The 14,912-nt window shown below is 54.1% G+C and overlaps 1 protein-coding gene across 4 annotated transcripts in view; it reads left to right on the plus strand.

Annotated features, from left to right (window-relative positions):
* Positions 1-14,912, plus strand: part of Pacs2 (phosphofurin acidic cluster sorting protein 2) — a 74,635-nt gene that overhangs the window by 46,233 nt on the left and 13,490 nt on the right. For 3 of the 4 annotated variants that reach the window (XM_048361890.1, XM_048361894.1, XM_048361893.1), the window contains exons 5-12: positions 3,146-3,308; positions 3,842-3,915; positions 4,085-4,165; positions 5,316-5,375; positions 10,405-10,562; positions 13,007-13,097; positions 13,310-13,384; positions 13,872-14,014. In XM_048361890.1, the coding sequence (XP_048217847.1) occupies positions 3,146-3,308; positions 3,842-3,915; positions 4,085-4,165; positions 5,316-5,375; positions 10,405-10,562; positions 13,007-13,097; positions 13,310-13,384; positions 13,872-14,014 (845 nt within the window). The remainder of the gene's footprint in view (positions 1-3,145; positions 3,309-3,841; positions 3,916-4,084; positions 4,166-5,315; positions 5,376-10,404; positions 10,563-13,006; positions 13,098-13,309; positions 13,385-13,871; positions 14,015-14,912) is intronic. The other variant, XM_048361892.1, reaches the window with a different exon arrangement.

The following is a 14,912-nucleotide window of genomic DNA, read 5'->3' on the forward strand; positions in this document are numbered from 1 at the left end:
GCCCCAGTGCCGCAGGCAGCACCAGAGCCTGCTGTGGGTTTCTCTTCCTTCCTAGGAAGAGACTTGTTTTTCCCCAGTTGTTTACTAAATACACAGTTGAGCCTGGACTCCTAGGCAGTTTCTTACGGCACTAAATTATTTTTGAAAACCGAGAAAGCTGTGGAGAGTTGGGAGAAGGCTGAGTTGATTTGGGAGCTTTGCTTTGGTCAGTAGGCGGCAGCAGCATCTGGCGGACCTTTTGAGCCAGTGCCACGGTGCTTCAGAGTCGAGTCAGGTGGCTGTAGCCTAGCTTGGGGGAGGACTGGTGCTATCTAGAGTGGTATTCAGGAGTCTTTCTGGCTTCCAGGGTTGCTGACCCCAGGCGGGGAAGATAAGCTAGCTGTGGGGAGCCTGGAACATGCAGGGGTGTCACAGAACTCAGAGATAGGCTGGGAGCAAGGCAATGATGAGACTGCCACCAGCCGTGGTAGGCCTGGCTGTGCCGGCCGCCCGAGACCTCATCTCATCCAAGGGACACGTGTCAGCTGTGGTGACTGGGGCAGAAAATCCCTGGCCCACCCACACCTCTTACCGTAGGTGTCCCCACAGAGTGGCAGCTAGGGGGTCACATGCCATTGGCAGGAGGCCAGTTTCGGTCCTGTCTTTCCAGTGGAGAGATCAGGATTTCTAGGGGGAGAGGCCCAGCCTCATCTGAGTTCCTGCAGAACTGGCTCTTGAGAAGGTAGGGTAGCGATGCTCTGTCAGCAGTTGGCCTTGATTTGAAGGACTGTGGCCCACTGCACACCCCAGCTGCAGCAGCACAGGCTCCCGCGGCAGTACCAGGATGCAGCAGGGCTCAGCCTCCAGAGTGGACACTGCCAAGACTGAGGTCACGCTAGGGAGATGGTGTCTGCAGAGTTAGGTGGCCCTGCCTTGTGCGGCAGATCGTGTCCTCTGCATGTACTCGGGCACACAGCGGCCAGGAGTGGCTCTGTGGTGGTGTAGACCTGCAGCCGACCTTCCTGACTTGGTGTCTGAAATCATGGTGAAAGCCATGTGAGCTTTTGTGTATGTGTCTGTGTGTGCTGACCCTGAGCCGTGAACTCAGGGTTTGGTCACTGTCCCTGAGCTTTTGTGCTGAAGGCTAGTGCTCTACCACTTGAGCCATGGCTCCACTTCCAGATTTTTGGTGGTTAATTGGAGGTAAGAGTCTCATGGATGTTCCTGCCTAGGCTGGCTTTGAACCACATCCCTCAGGTCTCAGCCTCCTGAGTAGCTAGGATTATAGGCAGGAGCCACCAGCACCCAGCCCATGTGAGCTTTCTTAAAATTTCTTTTTTTTTTTTAATGATTGGTAGGTAGAAATTTTACAGTGATATTTCTTATGTATATTCAGCTAGGTAGTCAGTATACTGCTCATTTAAGATGGCTGTTCACACGTATCACACAATTTGAGCAACACTGCACTGTTACATACCAGATTAAAAGTCATGACATGCTTAAACCATTTTCATTTGAAGTATACACTTACAGGCATTTAGTTTTCATGAGTTTTAAGATAAACTGTTTAAGGATTGCATTCCAATTATATTTTAAAACACTACGTTCTATGCATTGACATTCGTACAAAGGACAGCACATTCATAATGGTCTAAGTGCAAATCACAGTGAATTCTAGGTTTTCTTAAAATACTGAAGTATTTTACTTTACATAATTAAAAACCAAGACAAAATAAGCTCTTCAGTGACAGTTTACTTGAATTTAGTATAATTTAGACAGTAACATTAAAACAACCAACCATATGAAGCAGATAATACGCCTTTGAAATGTTAAATACTTTTGTTCCTTATTTACAAATTTTACCTTTTCCAGATTCATACAGGTTACCCGATTCTTGAATAGATTTTTATTTGTGTCTATAAAAGAAAGTGTAAAGCCACTATTACCTTTATGTAGTAGGAAGTTACTGAATTATAGATTTGAAATCACATCCATAGAAGGTGATATAACCACACATCCATGTTAGGTAAGTAAAGATTAGAGTACAGTAACAGCCATATATAAGGGATACAATTCTCAGTCACAGTTTTACAGAAAAGATGTAGCAGTTTATATCTGTACCCTGCTTTTAACAGAGGGGGAAGGAGAGGCTCTTTTTTTTTTTTTTTTTTGGCCAGTCCTGGGCCTTGGACTCAGGGCCTGAGCACTGTCCCTGGCTTCTTCCCGCTCAAGGCTAGCAGCACTCTGCCACTTGAGCCACAGCGCCGCTTCTGGCCGTTTTCTGTATATGTGGTGCTGGGGAATCGAACCTAGGGCCTCGTGTATCCGAGGCAGGCACTCTTGCCACTAGGCTATATCCCCAGCCCGGAGAGGCTCTTATAGGCAATGATTTTACTGCCTGTGTTCTGCCTGTGCTGCAAGGACATTCCTATTTTCTGATTTAGAGTTTGTGCCCCCATATCAAGCCTCAAATTTTAAAACAATCCACAAAGCCCTAACATCTGTGACCCCCACAAAGGCAGCTCCTAATTGCAAAGGCCGGATTGGTGAGTCTGAAAGTTGCCCGTGCGTGTTTCTGATGCAGCATAGAGCCCAGGGCAGTGCTGGGCGAGGCAGTGTTGGGTCTGGTGCCGGGCTTCGCTGCCCTCTCTGGTTTGCTGGGCACTCTCCCTGGTAGAGTTGGCCTCAGGAGCTTGTCCGTCCTGTGAGCCAGCCCTGTAGGCTTGTTGTGCCATTGGAGGCCTGGCTGGTGCTGGTGGCTTTCCTCCACAGTCCCGGGACAGCAGGTTTCAAGGGTTATAGGGCTGCATCTGGCACCGCCAGCTGACCTTCAGGCCCATCATCACACCGCTTGGCTGTTGCTGAGGCCTCAGGGCTGGGGAGCAGGCAGACTCAAGCTGGTGGCTGGGGCCTGCTTGGGTGGTCTCACCAGGTGGCTTGTGGAAACTCCTCTGTACTCACCCTCAGTCTGTAGTTGCCAAGCCTGGCACTGACTCTCCACGTAGTCCAGTGTCCTCCTGTGACTGTCCATCCAGGCCCCTGGTCCTCCGTGTCCTGCTTGGCCTCCTCTCTGTAGTCTTGTTTCTTGCCTGCCAAGCACACTCCCTGTGCCTGGATGTGAAGGCTGCCTGAGGTGGTCGAACTTTCTAGAAACCTGTCCCCCAGGTAATGCAGCACCCCTCCGAGGGCGGCCAGGTGTTGAGCCTCTGCAGCAGCATTAAGGAGGCCTCCGTCAAGGTGGCTGAGATCTGGATCGTCTCCCTGTCCAGCCAGCCCATTGACCACGAGGACAGCACCATGCAGGCCGGGCCCAAGACCAAGTCCACAGGTGAATCTGTGCACCCCTGCCCTCACTGCCCGGCCCACCCCACCTCCTGGCCGTGAGTGTGTGGACCAGCAAGATGGTCCAGAATGCCTGGAGGAGTTGGGGTGGGAGGCAGAGGGTCTTTGGGTTTGGCTCTCCTGGAAGCTCTGAGGCAGTGCTGTGTGTCGTGGGGCTGTGACACGTTGGTCTTGAGATCCAAGTCCTGAGTGCCTTCAACATGTGGAGGCCTCATGGAGCTGACACCTTCCGTGACCTGGGTGCTGGTCCTATCGTGGGGTGGGGGGTTCGGCGGCCACTGCTGCCGTGACAGTTGCGTCGCTGTCGGCCCTGCCAGCCCCACAGCCATGTGACCTCCTGTGGTGGGGCTCTCGAGGCCCGGGGCCACCGTGCCAGCGTGTGAGGCCCCTGGTGGTGTGGGGCTGTCTCCTTGTGTTTCCTCTGCTTCCCAGGGCCACCTGTGGCTTAATCACCACCTCGTTGTCATAGCAGCAGGCGGAATCTCAAGGTACCTTCCCTTCCGTTTGTTTATTCTTCAGATAACTACTCGGAGGAGGAGTATGAGAGCTTTTCCTCTGAGCAGGAGGCCAGTGATGATGCTGTACAAGGGCAGGTAATGAGCAGGACCCTGATGGCCCTCCTTTCAGCACTCATACACCGTCGTGTGGGGTTGAAGTGGCTTCCTTGTGTCCAGCCCCACACGCCGAGTCGGTGGCGGCCCAGGGGCTGTGGGAGGCAGGACGTACAGACACACTGTACCCTCAGCCCTGTGTGTCTTGCAGGATCTGGATGAGGACGACTTTGATGTGGGAAAGCCCAAGAAGCAGCGGCGATCGATAGTAAGAACGACGTCCATGACCAGGGTCGGTGGAAATTGGATTTACTAACACTAGGGAAGGGCTGGGCGTGGTGGGGGGGGGGGGGACTCTGGCTGGAGGGGAGGTGGCATCTCCTGAGGCCCAGGTGCAATGGGCCCAGATGTGGAAGATGTGCAGACCTCAGGCCATGGCCTTGCAGTGTGGAAATAGAGTTACAGGCGTGAGCCACCACTGCCTGGCACAGATAACACTTTGTTTTGTTTTTGGTGCTGGTCCTGGACCTTGAACTCAGGGCCTAGGCACTGTTCTTGAAGTACTTTTGCTCAAGACTAATGCTGTACACTTGAGCCACAGCACCACTTCTGGCTTTTCCTGAGTAGGGGCTTTTCTGCCCCAACTGGCTTCAAACCACGATCCTCAGATCTCAGCCTCCTGAGTAGCTAGGATTATAGGCATGAGCCACCAGTGCCTGGTACAAATAATGTTTTATTTGGGGCCTTAGCCTCAGGTTCTGTGGGCACAGGAGGTAGCCGTCAGACATTTCTGTCTCAGGTTTTTCTCAGTGCAGAGTTACCAGTGGGTGCCAGACCCCTTTGGAGCCCAATGCTAGGCTGCACTCCTGTGGAACTGGCCTGTGAGCGGCCCTGGGTGTTCTGTTCTGTTGTGGGCCAGGGGTGGCGCTGCCCCCCTTTAGCAGGTGTGAGAGAGGCCGTGGGGGCTGCCGTGTCCACAGTGTATGGGGAGCCTCGTCCCCTTGTCACAGGCAGTGCCCACTGAGCTCAGCCCCCCTCTGTGGGGGACTCACAGGAGTGGTCCTCCCTGTATAGGGTGGCACTGTAAGGTGGCTGAGCCTGGCACTTTAGCCATCCCAGCACACCCATGCCTCCTTCAGGATGGGCCTGTCCCCTGGGAGGGGGGAGCCGTGAGGAAGGCTATGGAGGCTGCCAGCCTCCTTCAGCAGGTCTGGACTGTCAGCTCCTCTCGGGGATTCCGAGTCTGGCCTCGGCTTGGGGCTTCAAATGTGGTTAACACACAGGCAGCTGAACCCGAGCGAGTTCCACCCTATTCATCAGAATTGCAGCAATGAAGTTGTACCTCCTCCCGCCTGGCTGCCACCTCAAGGCCCGGCCACAACACTGCTGCCAACGGATCTAGGTTCCATGTCATTTCTGTCTCTGTGTTTGTTGTCTTGCAGCAGCAGAACTTCAAGCAGAAGGTTGTGGCGCTGCTGCGGAGGTTTAAAGTGTCAGAAGAGGTGAGTCACCCACAGCACTTGCTGCCCTCCGTCCCCCTGCCCGGTGGTCGCCATCGCCAGGACACTGCTCGCCAGGGAGGTCAATGAATGGTCTGCTGGCTCCAATTCCAGACGCATCCAGAGGAGGACAGATGGGGGCTGCTCATTTGTTTAGTAAATCGAAATTATACGGGGAGTGGTTGCAAATTCAGAGACAAATCAACAAGAGAGCTCCCGTGGGCCTCTACCTCTCCAACCCCCAGTAAGCTTGCCTTGCCCCGCCCCTACCTCCCCACCCCTACCTCCCCACCCCCCAGTACAGCCTGCCTTGCCCCGCCCCTACCTCCTGACCCCCCCTACAGCCTGCCTTGCCTGGCCTCTACCTCTCCACTCCCAGTACAGCCTGCCTTGCCCCACCCCTACCTCCCCACCCCCCCAGTGCAGCCTGCCTTGCCCCGCCCCTACCTCCTGACCCCCAGTACAGCCTGCCTTGCCTGGCCTCTACCTCTCCACTCCCAGTACAGCCTGCCTTGCCCCACCCCTACCTCCCCACCCCCCCAGTGCAGCCTGCCTTGCCCCGCCCCTACCTCTCCAACCCCCAGTACAGCCTGCCTTGCCCTGCCCCTACCTCCCCACCCCCCAGTACAGCCTGCCTTGCCCCGCCCCTACCTCCACACCCCCAGTACACCCTGCCTTGCCCCGCCCCTACCTCCCCCAGTTACAGCCAGCCAGGCAGCTGACATACCATGGGAACGTGCATGACTTTCATAATCAAAAGAAAAATACCTTTGCTTTGTTAGAACATAATTGTGATTCTGGGGCGACAGTGAGAGAATGTACTTGATTTTGTCCCAAAGCAGCGCTGTCACCTGACTCTTAGGTTCCCCCCCCCCCCCATAGTTCTGCATCTGCACACATGAGGGCTGTGCCCCACAGCAGCAGCTTGGACTCAGCCCCACACACCCACACTCTGGCTGCTCTTCTCAGGAGCAGGTGTGGAGGGTGGCGCTTCTCAGCTACCCTGGACCATCACCAGCCTGCTTCACTTAAAAAGTTGGCCAGGCCTCAAGTCTTGTAGGTTTTTGGTTATTGTTTTGCCAGTCCTGAGCTCAGGGCCTGGGCACTGTCCCTGAGCTTTTGCTCAAGGCTAGCACTCTACCACTTGAACCACAGCACCACTTCTGGCTTTTTCTGTGTATTTGGTGCTGAGTAATTGAACCCAGGGCTTCATGCATGCTAGATAAGCACTCTACCACTAAGCCACGTTCCCAGCCCCAAGTCTTGTAGTTTTTGTCGTATGATTGAACAGTGGCACTCCCAAGGTGGTCCTGTATGCTAACAACCTAGCATAAGTTGCTAGGAGCACCCTACCTCCACGGCCTCCTTCAGACTTCACAGCTCTGCCGTGGTCCTACCTCCGCAGCAGGGCTGAGCCTGAGCTAGTGCGAAAACTAGGCAGAGGTGGCCATACCCCCAGCTCTGTGTGCCTCTAGAGTTGGCTATATAGCAAAGATTAACCACACCTGGGCCCCTTGCAGTCGTAGCTGGGTACCCAAGGAGCAGTGTGCGAGATTGTGGAGCAGAGCTTGAAGGCCTGTGCCTTGGAGGCCTGCGCCTGCCTGTGATGGGCAGGGCAACAAGAGAGATTGAGCTGCCTCGGGGGTCATTCTCCCTTCTTCCTGTAGAACAGCTGGGCTTACTGTTCTCACTCTGCACAGCCTCGTTGTTCTCCCAAACACAGCAGTCTCCTTCTTTGCAATCTGACCTAGCCAAGAATATCACACATCTTTGAGTTTGTTCTTTTTGTGTGTGTATGCCAACACTGGTGCTTGAACTCAAGGCCTGGGTACTGACCCTGAATGATTTTGCTCAAGGCTAGCATTCTACCATTTGGGCCACAGCTGCACATTGAGGTTTTTGTTGGCTAACTGGATATAAGAATCTCATGACATTTTTCTGCCCTAGCTGGCTGAGTTGCTAGGATTCCAGGCTTAGCGTGGGTAGTACCTGACTGCCCCTTTGGTGATAAATTTCACCCGTAACTCATTTTTCTCTTTGGATTTCACAGCAAGCAATCAAGAGAGGCCATGTACCCCCCTCAGAGCTCCACTTAGTGATTTCTTCTGTCAGGTACCCTATTTTGTCACTTAGAAGAACTCCCATAAGCCTTGAGCAAAAAGAAGCCAGGGACAGTGCTCAACTCCTGAGTCTAAGCCCCAGGACTGGCAAAAATAAACACCCCACAAAAAGAGAAGAACTCCCATAAAATTCTGGACACAAAGTTCAGCCAAGTTCTTGCCACTTTATAGCAAAGATCACCTTTCCTCCTGCTTCTAACAGCATCCTCCTCCTTTCTGTCAGAGACTGCGTCAGAATGCCCTTGACCACGTTTTTTTCTGCCAGCACCCAGGTCATGACCGCGTAGGGAGTCTCTGAGATTAGACTCTCAGCAGCACTCCTTCCGCGCTCCCCCAGAGCCACCCTTGCTTGTACCTCCTTTCATGGCACACCTCTTCTAGCTACCCCCCCCCATCATCTCCCAGTTCCAAAGCTTCTTCCACTTTCTTAAGAATTTCTTGTGGCAACACTCTACTTCTACTTCTCTATGTCAATTTTTGTCTTAGACTATCTTAGGGCTGCCATAACTAAACGTCTTAGATTTGGCACGTGCACATACACACACAGGAAAATAAACTGGAATGTAACAACACTTAAAACTTTTTTTTTTTTTTTTTTTTTTTGCCAGTCCTGGGCTTGGGACTCAGGGCCTGAGCACTGTCCCTGGCTTCTTTTTGCTCAAGCCTAGCACTCTACCTCTTGAGCCACAGCGCCACTTCTGGCTTTTTCTGAATATGTGGTGCTGAGGGCTTCATGCATGCTAGGCAAGTACTCTACCACTAAGCCACATTCCCAGCCCCCACTTAAAACTTTTGTACATCAAACAGTGCCACCAAGAATATGAAACAGCAGCCTACTGTATATAAAAATGTTGCAAATTATATACTGATTAAAGGGCTTATACAGAATATAAGGATTCTACTCATGACCCATGACCTGTAGACATTCAATTGAAAATATTTTGTCTTTTATTTTCTCCCCTCCCCTGGGGTTTGAACTTAGGGCCTGAGCTTTTTTGCTTCAAGGCTAGCACTCTACCACTTGAGCCACATTGCCACTTCCAGCTTTTTTTGGTAGTTAACTGGAGATAAGAGTGTTGTGGTCTTTCCTTCCTGAGCTGGTTCTGAACCGCAGTCCTCAGATCTCAGCCTCCTAAGTAGGATTATAGGTATAACCACTGGCCCCAGCAAAGATGGTCTCTTTGAGGACAGTGCAGCCACAGGTGCAGTAGAGCTCAGGTGCACCTGGCTCCTGCCCCTGGCTCACTATGCCTCATGCGTCCTGAGGGATGAGCCACACCACAGCCATGACTTCTTAAAGGCACAGGAAAGACACGCAAGAAATCGGTGGCAGCTATTGGCACTTGAGGGTTACACTAGCCAGCCATGAGGTGAATTCTGGGAGACAGGTGGAATTGGACAGAGGTGTGGAAGATCTCATCCACAAGGCCAGTCAGTTCTGTTCCTATTCTGTGAGAATTATGATAAGAAAGATACTTAGTGACAACGGTTCTAAGGTACAAGGTCATGTCTGGCTAAGAGAGTGCAGGCAGCTCAGTGACTTACAGCCCTCCTGAGTCCAGCCCTACCTTGAGCTAGAAGTAAACAAAGACACCATTGTAGACATCTTGGTCAACTATTTTAATTAACTATTATCTTTCATTTTGAGAAATGAGCCATGGGCTGGGAATAATGTGGCTTAGCGGAAAAGTGCTTGCCTAGCATGCATGAAGCTCTGGGTTTGATTCCCTAGTACCATGTAAACAGAAAAGGCCAAAGGGACCCTGTGTGGCTCAAGTGGCAGAGTGCTCGCCTTGAAGCAAAAGGAAGCTCAGGGACAGTGTCCAGGCCCTGAGTCCAAGCCCTAGGAATGGCAAAAGAAAGAAAGAAATGAGCCATGGTGGCACAAGCCTGTAATCCATGCACTTGGGTGGCTTAACTAGAAGATTGAGCCTGGGCTACTGAACAAGACCGTCTCAAGGAACAACAGAGCCAGGTGCTGGTGGCTCACGCCTGTCATCCTAGCTACTCAGGAGGCTGAGATCTGAGGATCGTGGGTCATAGACAGCCTAGGTAGGAAAGTCTGTGAGACTTCTCTCCAGTTAACCACCAGAAAACTGGAAGTAGGGCTGTGGGCTGTAGCTCGTTAAAGTGGTAGAGCACTAGCCTTGAGCACAAAAGCTCAGGGACAGTGCCCGGTCCTCGAGTTCAAGCCCCACGATGGGGCAGGGAGGGGGATCCCATCCTGCTCGTGAGAGTACACAGGGGCACGGCTGCCTTGGAAGACACTGCAGTCCCACACCAGACTGTGCCCCAGTGGAGATGAGGGAATGACCACACCGTGACTGACAGATAGTTGGGTTCATGCCAACTTCATCGGCAGCGGCCACACTTGGGGAACAGCCAGATCTCTGTCAGCTGGCTACTTCCAAAACAAACCATGTCCCATTTTATCAGAAAAAGGGACTATCCATCTTACATGACATGCCTTGCTAGTCAAGCCAGACACCAGAGGCTGCCTCCCACGTGACTCCATTTCTGTGCTGTCTGGAAGAGGCCAGCTCACAGGAACAGCGTCCCTGTTGGGTTGCCTGAAGGCAGAGGAAATGGCTGTCCCTGTGCAGGGGACTTCTGGGCTGAGGTAGCAGTGATAGTCGACACCCTAGTCGAGCCAGCCTTCTTTTGAATCTCATAACCATCCCCAGTACCCAGGCTCGCCTCCCTGTGTGAGGCTTTGGAAGGGCCCAGCATTGTTCCAACAGATCTAGTGAGCTGGAAGTGACAGAACTTGACATGAACAGAATAGGATATGCTGGCTGCTGAGTATGCTTGGTCCCAGGTGTCATCTTCATCTTGTTCTGCAGGCCTGTAGGCATCAGCCTTGGATAGCCAGCCAGGCCTTCAGGCTCCTCACATGTCTGGCCTTGTTTCAGGTCCTGGATTCTGAGCAGGACCCTGCAGAACATCCCCCCGGGACAGAAGAGGACCTGGACCTTCTCTGTGACACGCTGGATGTGGACAACCCCAGTGACAGTGGCCCTGACATGGACGATGATGACAGTGTGCTCAGCACCCCCAAGCCCAAGCTCAGGTGAGCTGCATTGGCCTGCAGCCTGGTTGGGTTTGGTTGCTTTGTGTCTTGTGCCAGAACTAGGGCTTGGACTCAGGGCCTGGCACTGTCCCTGAGCTGTTTTCACTGCAGGCTGCTGCTGTCATCCTTGAGCCACACTTCCACTTCTGGCTTTTGGGTGTTTAATTGGAGAAAAAGTGCCATAGACTGCCTGGGCTGAGGGCCAGGTCTCAGCCTCTTGAGAGGCTGGGATTATAGCTGTGAGCCACCAGTTCTTGACTTGGAACCTTCATTCCTGATGAGCCTCGCAGAGGGGCTCCTGTGCTGTCTTGCGGGATGGCCGAGTGCCTGCCTGCCTGACCCTGGTCACAATGGGGAGGCGTAGACGGTGGAGCATGGGTCTGGGCCTGATGCTGGCAGGGGACCGATCTGGAATCCCTGGCTTTCAGGGCAAGGCACGAAAACATGATGTGACCACGCGTGTTCTCACACCCAGCGGGGGCTAAGGAGGGATCGCAAGATGGCTTGGGTTGGAAGGTTCTTTGGGCAGCCAGAGGGCAGGTGAGGTATGGGGCTGTGGATGACTGAGGAGACCCAAGGCCCCTTTCTTAGGAGGGACTGTGACAGTGGGGCCGCAGATGGGAGCCTCTGCGGAACTCCTCCTTTGTGTGGAGGGGGAGAAGGCGGCTGAGCCTGGCCCGGAGCAGGAGAACAGAGGCCGCTCCTCTCCTGCTTACTAGGGACACTTGCGGGACCAGGAAGGCCTGGCTCTCAGGCCATGGTGGCCCTGGCCTATGATTGGGTGTGGCCTGGGCCTTGGGTGTGGCTGCAGGGTCAGGGAGACTCAGGTGGTTAGGGAGGTTGGTTGTTTTTAAGTGTTTTAACCTAAACAGTAGACAGAAGCACACATAAGGAAGGCAGGCCTCCTAGGTCATTAGAAACAAAACCACCGTTCACCCTGGTTTCCACCCTAGCTCTCCACTGCTGCTCCACTGGGCTGCGACAGAATCGCAAACGTGGCAGCTTAAAGCATCCACTACTCCCTCAACCTGCCACGGCCTCTGAGGGCTCGGCCCTATTCTCTGCCTGTTAGGGTGCTAGGCTTAGGTCAGGCACTGGCTACTGGACTTGGCTTTCAGGACTTGGGGAGACCTTCTGGCTCACGGAGGTAGTGTGTGGAGCTCCGCCTCCTAGAGCTGCAGGACAGAGGCCCAGCTTAGCCATTGTCCAGTAGCAATGTGTCCCCCACCATCTGGCAGCTGCCTCTGCGTCTTGGCTCGTGTCCCTGGAGTCGGTTCACCCCTCTGCTACCTCCTTCCTCTCCTCTGCCTGTAGTGGCTCTGGAAACAGATTCCGTCACCTCCCTGGTACAGATCCTCCCCCATTGTGAGCTCTATGCCATTGGCCAGCTAGTGCCCATAGCTCTAGAATGAGGCCTGGGCACCTTGGGACTGTAATTCTGAATGATCACACTTAAGGGACACTTGTGTCCTTAGCTCTCCACACTCTTAGCCCCCAGGTAGGTGCACCATCCACCACACACAAATTCTGCTAGCCAGCAGAAAATTCCAATTTGAACATCTTTTATGTCTCTTGAGTCTCTCTATCTCTCTCTCCCTTCTCCCTCTCTCACCCTCTCTCTCCCTCCCTCTCTCTCCCCCTTTCCACCTTCCTTCCCTCTCTTCCCTCTTCTCTCTCCCTTTCTCTCTTCCCCTCTCCCTTTCTCTTCCTCTTTATCCCCCTCTCCCTTTTTCTTCCTTTCTTTCTCCCCCCTGCTCTTCTCTCTTCCTCAGCTGTCTCCCTCTCTTTCCCCTTTCTCTACTTCCCTTTTCCCTTCTCTGCCCCCCCCCCATGTCCCCATGTGTCCTGTTAGAGATGGACATGTGTGATCCGTGTCTGGTCTGGTGGCTGTGGCCTGGGATATCTGAGTTGATTGCCGCATGGTCTCTGTGTGGTCTGAGAGGACCTGGTTGATCTCTGGATGGTTTGGGATAGCCTGATTGGCCTGGAATGGCCTCTTTGGTGTAGATGGGTCTAAGGTGAGCTCTACCTGGTCATTTTGGATGTGCCCGGGTCCTCTGGTGGTGCCTTGGTTGTGTCCTGTTACCTGCAGCATCCCCATGCTCACCACCCAGGCGTACCCCGGTGGGATTATGGCAGTGGAGCTGGCACTCTCTCTCTTTCTTTGGCTGGCAGCCCTGCCCCGGGTTAAGGTTTTCTGGGACAGATGTTCTCTGCAGCTGTCTCACAGCAGGTGGCCATGCCAGCCTGACCTGGTGCGCAGACTCCCTGGGTTCCCACTCTCTCACGCCCGATTCCCCGAGGGTGGGTGTGCTCTCCAGGCTCTTTTCCAGTGCCAGTGCCTGTGGACCCAGCTCTGCTCTCACCGCCCACCTGCCTGTGTGCCATGGGGAGCTCCCTTTCAGTGTGGGGAAAGTCTGGAGAGTAACCCCTCCCTGAACCAGGCCGTACTTCGAAGGCCTGTCTCATTCCAGCTCACAGACGGAGATCGGGAGCCTCCACAGTGTCCGGAGCCATAGAGAGCCTCCCAGTCCCGTGAGTAGGTCGTTCTCATCCTTCTGTCACCATGAGTGGCCCGCGCTGGGCCCGGGGTCCTGCCCAGTGGCCGGTGACCATTCTGGGATGACCCTTAGCCTACAGTTTAGGGAGCTCACACCCAGCCTCCTCAGACCCCTGCCCAGAAGTGAGGCAGCTTCAGCACCTGCTCTCCGGCACGACCTCACTCCCATCTTGTTTCCCACCTCCAGGCTGATGTCCCTGAGAAGACACGGTCCCTGGGGGGCCAGCAGCCGAGCGACAGCGTCTCTGACACGGTGACTCTTGTAAGCATGCACGTGGCTGCTAGTGTGTAGTGGCTCCGTTGGGAGCTCCTGGTACTTGTGCCCGGGGCCCATGGCAGGAGATGGCCAGGCTGCCACGCAGTCCGGGAGCCCCTGGCTGCCGTGTCCCCAGCTTCACCGTCCTACACGGGCCCCACGAGCATCGGGTTGCTCCTGCTGCCCTCACGGGTGGTGTTCTTGGAGAAGGTGCCCGGCTGGGCACTGTGCCTGTGTACCTGTATGTCAGGGGTCTCTGGCGGTTCCGTCCTGGTCTCCCAGCCAGCAGCTTAGCTGAGATCCCTGTCTGGAAGCTGTAGTGTGTGGCCACGCCCCGTCCTGGACCAGGGACTAAGAAGGCCCATCCGTCCTCCTCCTCCTCCCAGCTTATGGCCCCACGAGCACAGGAGGCTGTCTGTGTGCACGCGTGTGTGCGCTCACATGTGTGTGTTCCTAGCCAGGCAGACACACAGCTTTCTTCTCTTCTCTCTAGAGTACGACAGACCCACGAGAGCCAGCAGTGCAGCCTGAGGACAGCCCAGAGGCTGAGACCTCTACCCTGGATGTGTTCACCGAGAGGCTGCCACCCAGCGGGAGGATCACCAAGACAGAGTCTCTGGTCATCCCTTCCACCAGGTGTGGCCCTCGCGAGTCCACTGTCCCTCCGTGACACTAGCCACCTGGGCAGCGCCGCGGAGGGAGAGCAGGGAGAGCTGAGCGCCTGTGGGTCCCCCCGCCACTCCCCCGCAATGATTTCCATGCCTCCTGAGAGAGGTTTTGGGGTGACTCCATCCACCCAGCTGTGGCCTGGGTCACCCTCCCCACTGTGTGTCACCCTCTCTGTTCACCTGCACCCCCGCCATCTGCACAGATCTATGTGGAGAGACCCAGTGTCGACATCACACAGCTCTCGCTGGGCTTCGGGACCTCACACCTTGGGACTTGGTTTTGTTTCTTTCTGGGGTGTGTGTGTGTGTGTGTGTGTGTGTGTGTGTGTGTGTGTGTGTGTGTACTGTTGAATTCGGGGCCTGAGTGCTGGTGTCCATGAGCTCTGTTGCTCAAAACCAGCACTCTTACCACTTGAGCCACAGTTCTAAACTATTATTCTGGCTACTCAGAAGGTTGAAAGCTGAGTGTCCAGGTTCAAAACCAGCCTGGGCAGACAAAAACAAAAGGCTTATCCCCTGTTAGCCAACAAAATGTCACACTGGAGGTGTGGCTTAAGTGATAAAAAATACCAGCTGTAAGCAGAAAAGCTGGACAAAGAGTACAAGGCTTTACATTCAAACCCCAGTATGATATGCGCAAAATGTTTAGAACCCTGGATTGTGGTCTCTGACCCTTTGAAGAGCTCAGGTCCGAAGTCTGCTCTCTGCCTACGGGCTGGATCGTACGTCATTGTAATATGCAGAAGTCCCTGGAAGCTGGGATTTGGGCACTGTCGTTTTCCCAGAAGGGTCACCCGGACCTGGGTCAGACCCCAGGGTGCGGTTATCCTGACAGTCCATGTCCTGCACGGTGTCCCTCCTTCCCT

This window comes from Perognathus longimembris, chromosome 14 (assembly GCF_023159225.1).
Source record: "Perognathus longimembris pacificus isolate PPM17 chromosome 14, ASM2315922v1, whole genome shotgun sequence".
In the NCBI taxonomy this organism is placed as follows: domain Eukaryota; kingdom Metazoa; phylum Chordata; class Mammalia; order Rodentia; family Heteromyidae; genus Perognathus; species Perognathus longimembris.